Source organism: Tachyglossus aculeatus, chromosome 21, assembly GCF_015852505.1.
Source record: "Tachyglossus aculeatus isolate mTacAcu1 chromosome 21, mTacAcu1.pri, whole genome shotgun sequence".
In the NCBI taxonomy this organism is placed as follows: Eukaryota; Metazoa; Chordata; class Mammalia; order Monotremata; family Tachyglossidae; genus Tachyglossus; species Tachyglossus aculeatus.
This window is the reverse complement of record NC_052086.1, coordinates 4,000,719-4,019,196: the sequence shown is the minus strand read 5'-3', so window position 1 is coordinate 4,019,196 and position 18,478 is coordinate 4,000,719. Positions and strand designations below refer to the sequence as shown.

The 18,478-nt window shown below is 45.8% G+C and overlaps 1 protein-coding gene across 1 annotated transcript in view; it reads left to right on the top strand.

The window, feature by feature from the left end:
- The window catches only part of LOC119942750 (glycolipid transfer protein), a 34,725-nt gene extending 20,680 nt beyond the window's left edge, over positions 1-14,045 (top strand). Inside the window, exons 2-5 of the mRNA XM_038763671.1 lie at positions 1,734-1,792; positions 4,278-4,411; positions 6,511-6,661; positions 12,200-14,045. Coding sequence (XP_038619599.1) covers positions 1,734-1,792; positions 4,278-4,411; positions 6,511-6,661; positions 12,200-12,382 — 527 coding nt within the window. The 3' untranslated portion in view covers positions 12,383-14,045. The remainder of the gene's footprint in view (positions 1-1,733; positions 1,793-4,277; positions 4,412-6,510; positions 6,662-12,199) is intronic.
- Positions 14,046-18,478: the final 4,433 nt, after the last annotated feature.

Sequence of the window (18,478 nt, the reverse complement as noted above, 5' to 3'; positions counted from 1 at the left end):
TACTTTAACACATCCTTGATGACATCCCTGGGCTTTACTATCAAAGGCTGGCATTAGCCCTGTCCTGCTGCCCAGCCAATAGGCCAACAACATAATCAATCGGTCGGATTTATGGAGCCCTTACTCTGTGCAGAGCATTGTAGTAAGTGTTTATTCTCTATAAAATTCTGCAAGTAGCTGGTCTGTTCCTAGAAACTCCCAAGCAGGCAAACTAGACATTGAAATAGTCTGTTGAATGTTGGAGCAAACTCTGTAGTGGTTGACAATTTTTTTTTCCTCATTACAATTGTGCCTTTATGAAAAGGCCTTGTCATCTGTCTTATTTAGCATTTGTCTCTCGTCTTTTGTTATTTGTTATCTCGATCATTCAATCAGCCACTGGTATCTATGAGCGCTTGCCGTCCTCATCATCTATGGTATTTATTAATCACTTACTGCGTGCAGAGTACTGCACTAAGCAATTAGGAAAGTTCCAGAAGGGTCAAATCAGAAGGACCTGGGTTCTGTTCCCAGCTCTGCCACTTGTCTGCTCTGTGACCTTGGGCAAGTCACCTAACATCTCTGTGCCTCGGCTACCGTATCTATAAAATGGGGATTATTATTCATTCGATCATATTTATTGAGCACTTTCTGTGTGCACAGCACTGTACTAAGCGCTTGGGAAGTCCACGTCGGCAACATATATAGACGGTCCCTGCCCAACAATGGGCTCACAGTCTAGATATAATGTAATAATAACAACTGTGGTGTTAGTTAAGCACTTACTATGTGCCAGGCACTATACTAAGTGCTGTGGAGGTACGTATAAGCTAATCGGGTTGGACATAGTCCCTATCCCACACAGGGCTCACAATCTTAATCCCCATTTTACAAATGAGGACACTGAGGCCCAGAGAAATGAAGTGATGTGTCCAAAGTCACACAGCAGATGAGTGGAGGAACTGGGATTAGAACTCAGCTAACTCCCAGGCCTGTGCTCTTTCCACTACGCCATGCTGCTTCTTTAATATTCATTTGATATTCACCCCCACCCTCAGCACTTACGTACACATCCGTAATTTATTTATATATATTAATGCCTGAGTCCCCTTCCAGACTGTAAGCTTGATGTGGGCAGAGAACATGTCTACCAACTCTGTTTTATTGCCTTCTCCCAAGTCCTTAGTACAGTGCTCTGCATAGAGTAAACTCTCAATAAGTGCCATTAATTGATTGCTGTCAGACTAACGACCTTCCAGTCTAGAGGGGGGGAGAGCCATTAATATGAATGAATGCTTAATTTATTATATATATATATATATATAAAAGATACGTACATAAAGGGTGTGGGGTTGGGGAAAATAGCAAATGTACAAATGTCCACTGACTCTCCACTAGTCCACCCCGCCTCCACAATCAATACCATGAGAAGCAGTGTGGTCTAGTGGCTAGAGCCCAGGCCTGGGAATCAGAAGGACCTGAGTTCTAATCCCAGCTCCGCCACTTATCTGCTGTGTGACTTTGGGCAAGTCAGTGCACTTTTCTGTACCTCAGTTCCCTCATCTTTAAAATAGGGATTGACTGTGAGCCCCATGTGGGACTGTGTTCAATCTGATTAGCCTGTATCTACCCCAGTGCCTGACACATAATAGACACTTAACAAATCCCATAAAAAAAATACCATTTCAAATTGCCAGTGCGTGGAATATTTCGTTCAACAGGATATAAGCCTCTACCCTTCTTTCCCTTCCTAGACTGCTTCGGATCGCCTATATTCACCCCAATCAAAGCGGACATCAGTGGGAACATCACGGTACGTTTCAACGATCTCCGGCCTCAGTGTTGGACTCTGATAGATGTCTTTTACCTTAAACCCCACCTTAATTATTAGAGGAAATTCCGGCGACAGTCACGGTAATTAAGACCTTGCTCCGTGATGGGAGGAAGAGGATCATAAAGAGAAACGCTAACGGGAAGAGGATGAGGGAAACCAAATTGTCCCCTGCTGAGACATGAGAAGCAGCGTGGCCTAGAGAATAGAGCCCAAACCTGGGAGTCAAAGGACCTGGGTTCTAATCCTGTCTCTGCCACTGGTCTTAGTACAGTGCTCTGCACATAGTAAGCACTCAATAAATACGATTGATTGATTGATCTGCTGTGTGAACTAGGGCAAGTCACTTCACTTCTTTGGGCCTCAGTTACCTATCTGTAAAATGGAGGATTCAATCCTACTCCCTCCAACTTAGATTGTGAGTCCCCTGTGGGACAGGGACTTTGTCCAACCCGATTGATTTGTATCAACTCCAGTACTTAGAACATTGCTTGGCACGTAGTAAGTGCTTAAGAAGAACTATTATTATTATGTTATTATTCCAAATGAGTCCTGCCTCGCTTGTGAAGTTCAAAATTTCTACGATTCCCACCGGGGTTTATGTTGGTGGAAGGCTCAGGGTTTTCAAGTTGAAGAGAAAAGCCACAGAGGCTATTTTTTTCTGAAAACCCCATGCGAGGCAGGGACTGTGTCTAATGTGATCGGCTTGTATCTACTCCAGCGCTTGGTATAGTGCTTAGCTGATAACAAGTGCTTAACAAATACCATTACAAAAACAAACAAAACCCCTCAATTCTCCCCTTCAGAGCCCCCAGATTATCATGCCTTTTTGACTATCCTTTCTCCTTCCTAGAGACTGTAAACTCTGCACTATCAGCCAATCATATTTACTGAGTGCTGGCTGTGCACAGAGAACTGCACTAAGCGCTTGAGAGAATACGATATAGCAGAGTTGATAGACACAATCCCTGCCCACAACGCGCTTACTAGACTGGAAGTTTCTTGAGGGCAGGAATGGTGCCTGTTAACTATATTGTCCCCTCCCAGATGCTTAGTACAGGGCTCGATAAAGACCGTTAATTGGTTGATTATTAGTCAATCAATGATATTTATTGAGTGTGTACTGTCTGCAGAGCACAGTACTAAGCACTTGGGTGAGGATGTTACGAGCCCCCGGTTTATACCAACCTGGACCTGGGGAACCTCGGTGATACATAGAAGAGTCAAACCACACCTCTGATCACCCAGGTTACCGTGGAAAAGTTTTTACTTAGCTTTACCAAAGTGCAAAGCAGTGACACATATACACATTCACTCGCTCATCCCATTAAGGGTCCAATACCAGTCTGCTGGTCAAGGGAGCCGTTCTGCTGATGCTTCTTCTTTCTGTTTCCAAATGCCACAGCCTTCTGCCACTTAACAGTGCTGCACTCCTGCTCTCCTCCATGCTTCTTTCCTGAGTGCTTCCTCCGGATTCAAAGCCACGGCCTTTTAGCTGCTTTATGCATCGCAGCTGGGCTCCACATGCATTCATTGATTGGTCCAGGCCTGTTGCCGGGTAGAAGAGAAGGCTACCACTCCCTCCAAGCCCCCAGGCCAGCAATCACCTGTCTTAGAGGTAGAATTCATCAGTGCCTTGGCCAGTCTCTTCCTTGGGATCACAAACAGTCACTAATAAGGCAGCTAGTTGTGGGCTCCCCACAGAGGACAGTCCAACCAAGTTGGCAGACACGGTCCCTGCCCACAATGGGCTTAAATTTTAGAGATTACGAAGGCTTTTATCTCTAGACTGGATCTCACATCTCCACAGACAGCAGGATTTTGTAGAGAAAATCCTACGGCTCTGCTGTATGTCTGCTTTGTGACCTTAGGCGAGTCACTTCACTTTCTGGTCCTCGGTTCCCTCATCCGTAAAATGGGGATGAAGACTGTGAGCCCCACACAGGGACTTTGTCCAACCTGATTAGCTAGTATCTACCCCAGTGCTTAGAACAGTGCTTGGTACATAGTAAGCACTTCACAAGTAAGCTCGACCTCTAGACTAGGGGATGTGTCTGTTTATTGTTGTACCGTATTCTCCCAAGCGCTTAGTACAGTGCTCTGCAAACAGTTAATGCTCAATAAATGCGATTAAATGAAAGTACCATAATTGTGATTAATTATTATTAGCCTACACAATGGATGCTTTTCCTTTGGAAGGGACTTGCCTGGAAAATTTTGCCACTGGGCTGGGGGGGTCCACAGGGGACAACTTCAATCATTCAGCCGTATTTACTGAGCGCTTATTGTGTGCAGAGCACTGTACTAAGCCTTTGGGAGAGTGCAATAAAACAATAAACGGACACATTCCCTGCCCACAGCGAGCTTACCGTCCAGATAAGATAAGACTACAGCAGGCCTGAGCTTCCTTAACTGCTGTGCGTGGGAAGCCGTTTCAAGTAGGAATCCGTTTTCTGGTTGGTTTCAGAAAATCCGAGCCGTGTACGACACCAATCCCGTAAAGTTCAAAACGCTGCAGAACATCCTGGAGGTGGAGAAGGAGATGCATGGAACAGAGTGGCCCAGGGTGGGAGCTACACTGGCACTGCTGTGGTTAAAAAGGTGAGATCCAGCCCGTCCTGAGCCCCAGCGGGGGCGGGGGCAGGCCAGGACCACCCCCAGAAATGTCTTCTACATGCCCTTCCTCCCACCCTCTCCCATTCCAGGCCAAGGTCAAGCAGCCCCAGGCTGCCAGAGAGGCAGTGGGGTCTAGTGGGTAGACCCTGGGCTTGGGAGTCAAAAGGATCAGGGTTCTAATCCCGGTTCTGCCACTTGTCTGCTGGGTGACCCTGGGCAAATCACTTTACTTCTCTGGGCCTTGGTTCCCTCCTAATAATAATGGCATTTGTTAAGCGTTTACTATTTGCAAAGCACTGGTCTAAGCACTGGGGAGAATACAGAGTGAGCAGGTTGTCCCACGTGGGGCTCACAGTCTTCATCCCTGTTTTACAGATGAGGTAACTGAGGCACAGAGAAGTGAAGTGACTTGCCCAAAGTCACACAGCTGACAATTGGTGGAGTAGGGATTTGAACCCATGACCTCTGACTCCCAAGCCCATGCTCTTTCCATTGAGCCACTCTGCTTCTCAATATTATCCATGTTATGTTATGGATATATAATATCCTCATCCATCCTCATCTATAGTAAAAAAAAAAAAAAATGGGGATGAAGATCGTGAGCCCCATGTGGGACAGGGGCTGTGTCCAACCTGATTACTTTGTACCTACCCTAGCACTTAGTACAATTCCTAACAAGCAGTAAGAGCTTAACCAATACCTTTTTAAAAAATCAACAACAAAAAAATGGTGACCTTTTTCCTCCAACTTGGACTATGAGCCCCATGTGGGACAGGGATTCTGTCCAACCTGATAAGCTTGTATCAACCCCTGTGCTTAGTACAAGGCTTGGCACATAGTCAGTTCTTAAGAGAAGCAGCGTGGCTCAGCAGAAAGATCATGGGCTTGGGAGCCAGAGGTCATGAGTTCTAATCCTGCCTCCTCCACTTGTCAGTTGTGTGACTTTGGGCAAGTCACTTCGCTTCTCTGGGCCTCAGTTACCTCATCTGTGAAATGGGGATTAAGACTGTGAGCTCCTTGTGGGACAATATGATCACCTTCTATCCCCCCCATCGCTTAGAACAGTGCTTCGCACATAGTAAGTGCTTAACAAATGCCATCAGTATTATTATTATTAAGAAATACCATTATTATTGTCATTATTTAAAGACTGTGTCCAATCTGGTTAACTTACACCTATCTCAACGTTCACTACCGCCTTTAATACATAGCAAATGCTTAAAAAATACCACCATTATCATTAGTATAATAATTAAGCCCTTTTCCCACCATTATCATTAGTATAATAATTAAGCCCTTTTCCCACCATTATCATTAGTGTAATAATTAAGCCCTTTTCCCACCATTATCATTAGTGTAATAATTAAGCCCTTTTCCCCCTAAGCGCTTGGGAGAGTACAATATAACATACAAATTCCCTGCCCATAATGAGTTTAAGAATCTAGCGGGGGAGACAGTCATTAATGGAAATAAATAAATGAGAGATATAGATATAAGTGCTGTGGGACTGGGAGGGGGGATGAATAAAGGGTTTCCTTGATCTTTTCTCAATCTCTTAGAGCAGCGCATTACACCTGGTGGGTGTTGGATAAATGCCACCACTACAGGTTTTGGGGGGGGGGGGTGTACCCTTCCCATCCAGACCCTCCTCCCCACCTCAAACAATTCACTCCAAGTTGGCTTCCCAGAGCTTTCTTGCTTTTTTTTTTTTAAAAAAAAATTGTACTTGTGAAGCACTTACTATGTGTCTGGCACTGTACTACACGCTGGTGTGGATACAAGCAAGTCAGGTTGGACACAGTCCCTGTCCCACAGTCAGTCCCCATTTTACAGATGAGGCCCAGAGAAGTGAAGCGACTTGCCCAGGGTAACACAGGAGACAAGTGGCAGGGTCAGGATTAGAACTCAGCTCCTGCTGACTCCCGGGCCCGGGTTCTGTCCGCTAGGCCACCCTGCTTCTCTAGAAAGAATGGAAAGTAGAGGATGACCAGCTGCCCTAATCCCCCCCATCCCCTATGATTCCCCTGGGATTTTTACCCAGTTTTTTGCGTTCCCGGGTAACCCATCCGGCCTCGTCCTCCCAGAGGCCTGCGGTTTATCCAGGTGCTCCTGCAGAGCATCTGTGACGGCGAACGAGACGAGAACCACCCCAACCTCATCCGCGTCAACGCCACCAAGGCTTACGAGATGGCCCTGAAGAAGTACCACGGCTGGTTCGTGCAAAAAATATTTCAGGTCAGTCTCTCGGACATCCGGTCTCTCCCCCCGGCCCTCCCAACCCAGGCTGGTGGTGTTTTCTCTCCATCGAGAGTTGCCCCGATGTGATGGGGTTAGGTGAAGTAGGGTGACACACAGCCCTTGAGATAGGCCTGTGGGAGATGGAGTGGACACGACAGTGGCCCAACTGAGGAGACGGCGGAGAAGCAGTGTGGTCTAGTGGCTAGAACCTGGGCATGGGAATCGGAGGATTTGGGTTCTAATCCCGGCTCCGCCATATTGCTCACTGTGTGATTTTGGGCAAGTCACTTCTCTGCCCTGGGCCTCATTTCACCTGTTCTCCCTTGTATTTAGACTGTGAGCCCCATGTGGGACAGGGACTGTGTCCAACCTAATTAACTGTATCTGCTCCAGTGCTTAGAACAGTGTTTGACACATAGTAAGGGCTTAACAGATACCATAAAGAACAAAAAGGCAGAATGAACTCGAACTCTGCCCCAGGATTGAAGATGGACAGAGTACCCCCAAGGGGTGGGCTGGACTAAGGGCAGCTCTGCCTTTCCTTTCCCTCTCTTTCCATCTCACCTTCCTTTCCCTCCTCCTCCTCTTCCCACCTCACCCTCCCTCTCCTGAGTGGGTAATGAGGCACTGGAACGATTTCCTTTTGAGGAGACCAGACACAGAAGGAGAAATAAGAGGGTGGACCTCCAAGGTGAAGGGTTTTGCCAGAAGGAGGGCCTACTGGATAGAGCCCGGACCTAGGAGTTAGAAGGACCTGGGTTCTAATCCCGGCTCCGCTACCTGTCTGCTGTGTGAACTTGGGCAAGTCACTTCACTTCTCTGGACCTCAGTTACCTCATCTGTTACCTTGGCGACATCCTTGACTCCTCTCCCTCATTCAACCCACATATTCAATCCATCACCAAATCCTGTCGGTCCCACCTTCACAACACCGCTAAAATCCGCCCTTTCCCCTCCATCCAAACCACTACCACGTTAATGCAGTCACTCATCCTCTCTCGTCTGGATGACTGCATCAGCCTCCTTTCTGACCTCCCAGCCTCCTGTATCTCCCCACTCCAGTCCATACTTCACTCTGCTGCCTGGTCTATAAAGATGTTCAAGAAATATCACCCCACTCCTCAAAAATTCAGTGGTTGCCCAACCATCTCTACATCAAACAAAAACTCCTCACTGTTGGCTTTAAAGCAGTCCATCACCTTGCCCCCTCCTACCTCACCTCACTACTCTCCTGCTACAGCCCAGCCCACACACTTCACTCCTGTAAGACCAACCTTCTCACTGTGCCTTGATCTCACCTATCTTGCCTCCGACCCTGTGCCTTGATCTCACCTATCTTGCCTCCGACCCCTCGCCCACATCCTACCCACATCCTACCTCCGGCCTGAAGTGCTGTCCCACCTCAAATCCATCAGACAATGACTCTCCCCACTTCAAAATCTTATTGATGACCTACCTCCTCCAAAAGGCCTTTCCTGATGAAGCCCTCCCTTTCCTCTTCTCCTGCTCCCTTCTGTGTTGCTCTGATTTGCTCCCTTTGTTCTCCCCGCCCCCAACAACCCTGTCCCAGACCCACAACACTTATATACCTATCTGTAATTTATTTATATTAATGTCTGTCTCTCTGCTCTCGACCATAAGCTCATTATGGTCAGGGAATGTGTCTGTTTATTGTTGTAGTGAACACTCCCAAGTGTTTAATACAGTGCTCTGCACACAGTAAGTGCTCAATAAATACAATTGAATGAATAAAATGGGGATTAAGACTGAGTCCTGAATAAAATGGGGATTAAGACTGAGCCCTACGTGGTTAGGGACTGTGTCCAACCTAATTATCTTGGGTCTACCCCAGTGCTTAGAACAGCCCCTGGGACATAGTACGTGCTTAACGAATAGCAATTAAAGAAGAAGAAAAAAAGCCATGTCTGCTGAGATGGCATTGTCTCTATCAAAAAATCACTAAATTCTGCAGAATTTATGCTAATCCATGCTTTGAGGTCTGAGCACTGGGGGATATTGGATGAGCTCATTGTGGGTAAGAATATGTCTGTTGTTATATGGTACTCTTGCAAGCACTTAGTATAGTGCTTTGCGCAAGGTAAGTGCTCAATAAATACGATTGAATGAATAAATGAGGTGTGGGTGAGAGGACATGTCAGCTGTTAAAATTGGAATCCATTAACAATGTGTGCAAAGCACTGTGCTCAGTACTTGGGAGAGGATAGTAGTGTGGGTAGGCCTGAACCGTGCCCTTGATTACTGTACTTAGTGCCTGGGGAGAAGACAATAGAGTTGGTAGACATGATCCCTGCCCTTGAGGAATTTACAGTCTAGGTAGAGAGACAGATATTGAGCTGCCGCCCCCTTTCTTTTTTTTTAAAAAAAAGGGGGGCGGGGGGGTATTTGTTAAGCACTTACTCTGTGCCAGGGATTGTACAAAGTCCTAGGGTAGATACAAGCTAATCAGGTTGGATACAGTTCGTGTCCCACATGGGACTCACAGTTTTCATCCCCATTTTACACATGAGAGAACTGAGGCCCAGAGAAGTGATGTAACCTGCCCAAGATCACAAGGCACACAATGGGTGGAGGCACAGATTAGAACCCAGGTCCTCCGACTCCCAGGCTGGGGCTCTTTCCACTACTCCACACTGTTCTCCTTGATTACCCTACAAAGAACAGGTTGCCTCAGTGAAGCTAAATATTTTCCCCCATAAAGCACTGCATGTAGCACTGACCTGCTCCCGGAGACTATAAGTTTGTCCTCTAGACTGTAAACTCCTTGTGGGCAGGAAATGTGCCTGTTCCATTGTTGTACTGTACTCTTATTCATTCGTTTATTCCTTTAATCATATTTATTGAGCGCTTACTGTGTGCAGAGCATGTACTAAATGCTTAGGGGAGGACCATACAACAATAAATGGACACATTCTCTGCCCACAGCCAGCCTAAAGTCTACAGTGGGAGAGACAGACATTAACTGAAATAAATAAATGGCAGATATGGACATAAGTGGTGTGGGGCTGGGACGGGGGGAAGAATAAAGTGAGCAAGTCCGGGCGATGCAGAAGAGAGTGGGAAGAGAGGAAAGAGGGACTTTGAAGGAGGGGAGAGGAACTGTGTGTCAGATTTGAGGAGGGAGGGCAGGACGTGGGTGGGGGGTTGGCAGTGAGATAGACGAGACCAAAGCACAGTGAGAAGGTTAGCATTAAAATACTTACTCTTTGTACAGTACTCTGAACACAGTAAGCACTCAGTAAATACAATTGACTGACTGACTTAAGCATGCTGTCATTAATCAACTAGTCCCACTCACTTTTTTTATGGTATTTGTTAAGCGCTATGTGCCAGGCACTGTTCTAAGCGCTGGGCTAGATACAAGGTAATCAAGTTGAGCCCAGTCCCTGTCCCACATGGGGTTCACAGTTTAACCCCCACGTTTTTACAGATGACATAACTGAGGCGCAGAGAAGTTAAATGACTTACCCAAGTTCACACAGCAGACAAGTGGCAGAGCTGGCATTAGAACTCAGGTCCTCTGAATCTCAGGCCCGGGCTCTTCCCATTAGGCCACTCTTCTTCCCAAATAATGAAGACACAAAGTTAGTCATTCACAAAATTACTTACCCACCTTCCACATGTATGCTCTACATGTGGAATTAAGCTCTAATTAAGCTACAATTAAACTCTAATTCGCACCCATGTTCCTTCTTCCTCCATCCTACCATTTGTTTGATCATCTCTCCCCCAATTAGCTCATAATCTGCATGAATGTAGGGTGACTTTTATCTTTATAGTCCTCTCCTGCACAGGTAGTATATGCCCTGCACACAGTAGGCATTCCGGAAATACTACTGATAGATGAAATAAATGTTTCTCTCAAGTTGAAGCTTTCTCCCTGCTAGAGGATAAATTCCTCGAGGTTAGGGATCCTGTCTGTTAACTGTATTAGACACAAGTGCTTAGTACAGTGCTCTGCTGGGAATGAGAGCTCAGTGGCTAAGTTTTGTTTTCATTCATTCATTCATTCATTCAGTAGTATTTATTGAGCGCTTACTGTGTGCACAGCACTGTACTAAGCGCTTGGGAAGTACAAGTTGGCAACATATCGAGACGGTCCCTACCCAACAGCGGGCTCACAGTGTAGAAGGGGAAGACAGACAACAAAACAAAGCATATTAACAAAATAAAATAAATAGAATAAATATGTCCAAGTAAAATAAATAAATAGAGTAATAAATATGTACAAACATATATACAGGTGCTGTGGGGAGGGGAAAGAGGTAAGGCGGGGGGATGGGGAGGGGGAGAGGAAGGAGGGGGCTCAGTCTGGCTCAGTCAAAACAACTTGTTTTGTTGTCTGTCTCCCCCTTCTAGACTGTGAGCCCATTATTGGGTAGGGACCGTCTCTATATATTGCCGACTTGTATTTCCCAAGCGCTTAGTACAGTGCTCTGCACACAGTAAGTGCTCAATAAATACGATTGAATGAATGAATAGGTCGATTTTGAGTGATTAAATATAATGGAATATCGCCCTCTTGAGGAAAAGTCAGGTAATAGCACCAACTAATAAGAATTGCGCTATTAGTTAAACACTTACTATGTGCCAAGCACTTTTCTAAGCGTTGGGGTTCATCCAAGATAACCACGTCCCACATGGGGTTCACATTCTAAGTTATTGTCATTATTATTATGGTATTTGTTAAGCACTTACTATGTGCCAAGCAGTTTTCTAAGCGCTGGGATAGATACAGGGTAATCAGGTTGTCCCACGTGGGGCTCACAGTTTTAATGCACAGAGAAGTGAAGTGGCTTGCCCAAGGTCACCCAGCATATGCTTGGTGGAGCCGGGAATAGAACCCACATCCCCTGACTCCCAAGCCCGTGCTCTTTCCACTAAGCCATGCTGCTTCTAGGAGGGAGACCAGGTATTGAATCCCCATTTTACAGTTGAGGAAACTGAGGCCCAGAGAAGAGAAACAGCATGGCTAAGTGGAAAGAGCACGGGCTTTGGAGTCAGAGGTCAAGGGTTCAAATCCTGGCTCCTAAACTTGTCAACTGTGTGACTTTGGGCAAGTCACTTCACTTCTCTGTGCCTCAGTTCCCTCATCTGTAAAATGGGGATGAAGACTGTGAGCCCCCATGGGACAACCTGATCACCTTGTAATCTCCCCAATGCTTAGAACAGTGTTTTGAACATACTAAGCGCTTAATAAATGACATTATTATTATTATTATTAAGTGACTTGCCCAAGGTCACCAGCAAGCGTCAGAGCCGGAATTAAAACCCAGACCCCCCCAACTCTGCTCATCTCTCCATCTATTTCATAAACACCGCACCAGGGCCCGTTTGCAAAACCTCACTTCCAGTCACTTAACTTCTCTGGGCCTCAGTTACCTCGTCTGAGGTAAGAGGAACACTTTATGCTAGGGAAATCTCATCTCCCAGATGTCAGCGGTTCGGAAGTTTTATCCCGGGGCTGGATCCATTCAGAACGTCTCCCTAATGACAAATGCTCTCTGCTTTGCTCAGGGAGCACTGTACGCTGCTCCCTACAAATCCGACTTCCTCAAGGCCCTCTCGAAGGGCCAGAACGTGACCGAAGAGCAGTGTCTGGAAAAGATCCGCCTCTTCCTAGTCAACTATACGGCCACCATCGACATCATCTACGAGATGTACACCAAGATGAACGCCGAGCTGAATTACACCGTCTGACGTCTGGCGGCCGGGCTGAAGCACACAACTGTCCTCTTAAAGAAAAAGAAAAAAAATTCCTCAATCACTGTGAATAAGAGCAGAGGCCTCAGGGGCCTCCTCCGTTCTGGGCTTGGATCTCCGGGGAATGGCCTGCTTTTTAAACCGTTTTGATTATTTTTTTTCCACTCCAAAGGAGCAATAATGGGTCATGATTGTATTGCCTTAGACCCTCACAGTCGACACTGTCTTGAATCTACGTTTGAGTGTGATAAAAACGGGATTAGCGTTTTCTACTAAATCAAGTCCTAAATGTCTCTCTGCCTCACGTGACTGAGTAACCATGTACTAATAGAGATGGAAAAAAAAAAAGGTCTTCACCTCCATTTGGAAACAGGCACAGGTCACGGAGAAGCTGTTTTTTTTAGGTTGGAAGGACGAGGGGCGTTGGGGAAACGAGATTTGGGGTTGAAACTGAGGACCGCGTGAAGCGTGGAGAGGGAAGAGCAATGCGTGTTCCGTGATGGGATTCACAGGACACGGCTCTGTCTATCCCGGGGTATCTTGGGCACTAGCTCGGTACGAACGAATCTTGGATTCCTGGAGGACGCTCACACACTCGAGGGTTTAGAGTGTTGAGCTGAGAGGGACTGGATTTCTGCCCTCTGCATGATCAGGCTTCTTCACGGTCAACTTTTCCAGTATCAGTCAATCGCCCTCTGTTTGAAGCAAAACACCAAACCCCGGGATTTCTCTCCACCACCGTATGTGTTGGCTAACGACGCCCGGCTTGGGAATTGTTGGAAAAAACAACCTCGGATGAATTGCTAAGTGTTAATAAAGAAAATGGATTGGCGATTTTTTCTTAATGCACATAGAACTTATTAAAACTCTATTTTGGAACCCTATCTATCCTCTGTTCCGTTTCTTTCTGCATATGGGAAAATGGAAAATGGACCTTTTATTGACTGAATGGAATCAGTTCCTGTCCCTAGAATTTCTCTCCTCCGCCTTAACGTTGGCTAACGGCGCCCAGTTTGGAAGTTGTTGGAAAAAACAACCTCAGATGAATTTGCTAGGTGTTAAACTCAATAAGGAAAATGAATTGGTGATTTTTTTAAATGCAAAAAGAACTTACTAAAACTCTATTTTGGAATCCTACCTGTCTTCTGTTCTGTTTATTTTGGTGAATGGGGAAATGGAAAAGGAATCTTTCAGTGATTGAGTGGGGTTGTTCCTAGAATTTCTCTCCTCCGTACCTAGAATTTCCCTCCTCCGCCTTAACATTGGCTATCAGCGCCCGGCTTGCAAATTATCGGAAAAAACCACCTCAGATGAATTGCTAAGTGTTAAACTCAATAAGGAAAATGGCTGGGTGATTTTTTTCTTAACTCCAAAAGAACTTATTAAAACTCTTGTTTTGGAGTCCTACCTGTCCTCTGTTCTGTTTCTTTCCGCATATGGAGAAACGGAAAACGGATCTTTTATTGACTGAATAGAATCAATTCTTGTGCCTAGAATTTCTCTCCCCCCTCCTTAATGTTGGCTAGCAGTGCCCGATTGGCAAATTGTTGGAAAACACAACCTCAGATGAATTGCTAAGTGTTAAACTCAATAAGGAAAATGGATTGGTGATTTTTAAAAATGCAAACAGAACTTATTAAAACTCTATTTTGGAATCCTACCTGTCCTCTTTTCTGTTTATTTCGGCGTATGGGGAAATGGAAAAGGAATCTTTTATTGACTGGGTGGGGTCATTTCTTATCCCTAGTTAGAACCCTGATTGGAGCCCAAAGATCTCCTCTCATTTTCCTTTTCCTTCTTCACTTTGTTCACTTATTCATCGTGGTCCCTGGAGCTGCATTTGGAGCCAGAGAAAGTTGTCTCTGCCTGATGCCTTAAATGTCCCCTTTCCTCTTCTCCCACTCCCTTCTGCATCACCCTGACTTGCTCCCTTTATTCATCCCCCCTCCCAGCCCCACAGCACTTGGGAACATATCTGCAATTTATATTAATAATTGTCTCCTCGACTCTAGATTGAAAGTACATTGTGAGTGGGGAATGTATCTGTTTATTGATTTATTGACCTCTCCCAAGCACTTAAAAATACCGTCTTTTTTACTTAGATGCTACTGTGTCAGTCTATCAAGGATAATAATACTAATTGTGGCATTTGTTCAGCACCTACTAGGTGCCTGGCACTGTACTAAGTGCTGGCGTAGACACAAGGTAATCAGGTTGGATACAGTCCCTATCACACGTCGGGCTCACAGTCTTAATCTCCATTTTACAGATGAGGAAACTGAAGCACAGAGAAGTAAAGTAACTTGCATACAGTGAGCGCTTAATAAATACAACTGACTGACTGACTGATGGATCTCTCATTCCCCCTCTAGACTGGAAGCTTGTTGTGGGCAGGGAATGTGTCTCCCAACTGCATTATACTGGACTCTCCCAAGCATTTAGTACAGAGCGGAGCTCACAGTAAGAGAAGCTGGGTGGTCCAGTGGATAAAGCACAGGCTTGGGAGTCAGAAGGACCTAATCCCAGTTCCACCACTTGTCTGCTGTGTGACCCTGGGCTAGTTACTTTACTTCTCTGTGCTTCAGTTCCCTCATCCGTAAAATGGAGATTAAGACGGTGAGCCCTATGTGGGATAGGGACTGTGTCCAACCTGATTATCTTGTGTCTACCCAACGGTGAGCCCTATGTGGGATAGGGACTGTGTCCAACCTGATTATCTTGTGTCTACCCCAGCAGTTAGTACAGTTCCAGGCACATAGTAAGTGCTCAACAAATGCCACAATTAGTATTATCCTTGACAGACTGACACAGTAGCATATAAGTAAAAAAGATGGGTTTTTTTTAAGTATTTACTATATGCCTAGTAATGCGTTGAGTGTTGGGATGGAGACAAGAAAGTTTGGATCTAGTCCCTGGCTCCCATGGGCTCACAGTCTAAGAGGGAGGGAGAGCAGGTATTTTATCCCCATTTTACAGCTGGGGAAGCTGAGGTACAGAGACGTTAAGCTCCTCATCTGGGATCACAGAGCAATCAAGTGGCGGAGCTGGGATTAGAATTTAGGTCTCAATTGATCATATGTTTGTGGCAGAGCTGGGATTAGAATTTAGGTTTCAATTGATAGTATGGATTACCAACCATCATCATCATCAATCGTATTTATTGAGCGCTATGTGCAGAGCACTGTACTAAGCGCTTGGGAAGTACAAATTGGTAACATATAGAGACAGTCCCTACCCAACAGTGGGCTCACAGTCTAAAAGGGGGAGACAGAGAACAAAACCAAACATACTAACAAAATAAAATAAATAGAATAGATATGTACAAATAAAATAAATAAATAAATAGAGTAATAAATATGTACAAACATATATACATATATACAGGTGCTGTGGGGAAGGGAAGGAGGTAAGATGGGGGGATGGAAAGGGGGACGAGGGGGAGAGGAAGGAACCATGTGCTGAGCACTGCACTAAGCTCTAGAGAGAGTCCAATAAATTTGGTAGACATGATGCCCGCCTTCAAGGACAATACAATCTACTATGTGCAGAGCACTATATTAACGCTTGGTAGAATACAACAGAGTAGACATGATTCCTGCCCTTGAGGAGTTTACAATCTACTGTGTGCAGAGCACTGTACTAAATGCTTGGGAGGGTGCAATAGAATCGGCAGGATCCCTGCTCTCAAAGAGTTTACAGATTAGTCGGTCTTCTGACTCCCAAACCTGCGCTGTCACCACCAAGCTACACTGCCTCCCATTTGTACGGCTAGGCTGGTCTGCTCGCTGCTTGTTGGGGGCAGGGACTATGCCCGTTTATTGTTCTATTGTCCTCTCCCAAGTGCTTAGTACAGTGCTCTGCACACAATAAGCGCTCCATAAATACAACTGACTGATTGACTGACAGCTGGGTCTTCCAGCAGTTCTCAGCCATATGGCCCTGAGGCTGGACACCACTGAAATAAATACCTGTTAGACTTCAGTCTGAAGAACGTCAGTCAATCTCAGATGATTCCAGAAGGGAGCACCCTTCACATGTACAAGCCGCCCTACCCCCCCATTTAATAATAATAATAATAATAATAATGGTATTTGTTAAGCACTTACTATGTGTGAAGCACTGTTCTAAGCGCTGGGGGGATACAAGGTGATCAGGTTGTCCCAGGTGGGGCTCACAGTCTTAATCCCCATTGTACAGATGAGGTAACTGAGGCACAGAGATGTTAAGTTGATTGCCCAAGGTCACACAGCTGACAAGTGGCTCAGCCCGAATTCGAACCCATGACCTCGGACTCCCAAGACCGCGCTGCTCCCACTGAGCCACGCTGCTTTCCTCACCTTCCTCCCTCCCACTTCCCCAGTTGAGCCTTCTGCCATTGACCATCCTGTCTCTGTCGGCTGGATTCTGCCCTGTGGTGAAGTGAAGATGGACAACAGATAGCCACCGTCTCCCTCACATCAGGGCTTTCTGTGGAATATATTTTTTTAATTAGTGTTTGTTAAGCACTTACTTGTGCCAGGCACTGTACTAAGCGCTGGGGTAGATACAAGGCAACCAGGTTGGACACAGTCCCTGTCCCACATGGGACTCACAGTCTTAATTCTTGTTTTACAGATGAGGGAACTGAGGCCCAGAGAAGTGATTTGCCTGAGGCCATACAGCAGAAAAGCCAGGCAGCTGTGATTAGAATCACTTTTTCTTTCTGCTAGCCGCTTCTTATGCTGGGTTCTAATCCTGGTTCTGCCACTTGTTTGCTGTGGGACCCTGGGCAAGTTACTTCACTTCTCTGGGCCTCTCTGTTCTCTCATCTGTAAAGTGGGGATTAAGACGGTGAGCCCCACGTGGGATTCATTTCATTCATATCATTTATTGAATGTTTACTGTGTGCAGAGGACTGTACTAAGCACTTGGGAGAGAACAATACAAGAATAAACAGACACATTCCCTACCCATAGCGAGCTCACGGTCTAGTGGGAAATGAACTGTGTCCAACCTGATTACCTTCTATTTAGTACAGTGGTTGGCACAGAGTAAGCACTTAACAAATGCCATTTAGAAGAAATGGTCAGCAGCTCTGGACCAATTTGAATCCAGCAAGGGAAAAAGAAACCATCCCCTGATGGTTTTCAGGTTAGGATCTGCTTCAGATGCAAGAACCTTGCACTTACAGCTCAGGTTGATTACTTTAAAAAAAAAAAACGAAGTGAGAAATCATAGCATCTATTTACTCCCATCTGGCTGACCGCTTCTGCATTTGCTAACTGCCCGTTATGATTTGGGAGATAATAATAATTATAATCATGGCATTTTACAGACGAGGTAATGGAGGCCCAGAGAAGTCAAGTGACCTGCCCAAGGTCAGACAGCAGACAAGTAGAGGAGAAAGAATTAGAACCCAGGTCCTTCTGACTCTCAGGCCCGGGCTCTAACCACTAGGCCAGGCTGCTTTGTTTTACCCACTCTATTTCTGGAACCCTTCTTTCTCCTAGGTCTAAATTTTATGTCTTCCCCTCTCCCCTGCTGGACTATAAGCTCCATGATGACAGGGATCAGGTCTTTGACCTCTCCAGTCCTCTCCCACATGTTTAGCTCAGTGTCTCACCCGTAGTAAGGACTCAGTACAGGCTTTGAATGGATTGAGTGGCTATCAGAGCACCGAGCCTAGGAGTCAGAAGGATGTGGGTTCTTATCTGGGCTCTGCCACTTGTCTGCTGCATGACCTTGGGCAAGTCACTTAACTTCTCTGAGCCACAGTTCCCTCATCTGTAAAATGGGGATTAAAACTGTGAGCCCCATGCGGGACAGGGACTGTGTCCACCCTGATAAGCTTGTATCTACCCCAAAACATAGAACAGTGCCTGGTACATAATAGTAAGCACTTAACAAATACCACAATTACCACAATTGTTATCAGGAAATGGGCCTCTTTCTGGTTTGAAAAGTGAAATTTTTCAATCAAACCAACCCCCGTTCAGCTAAAACCCGCAGCCCTCGGCCTTAAGCTAGCTCTTCTCGACCCGCAAGCTGGGTACTAACTCTGCCACTGTCTTCATCAGCTCCAGATTCCGGGTCAAACAAGGAAACCTTATCAAA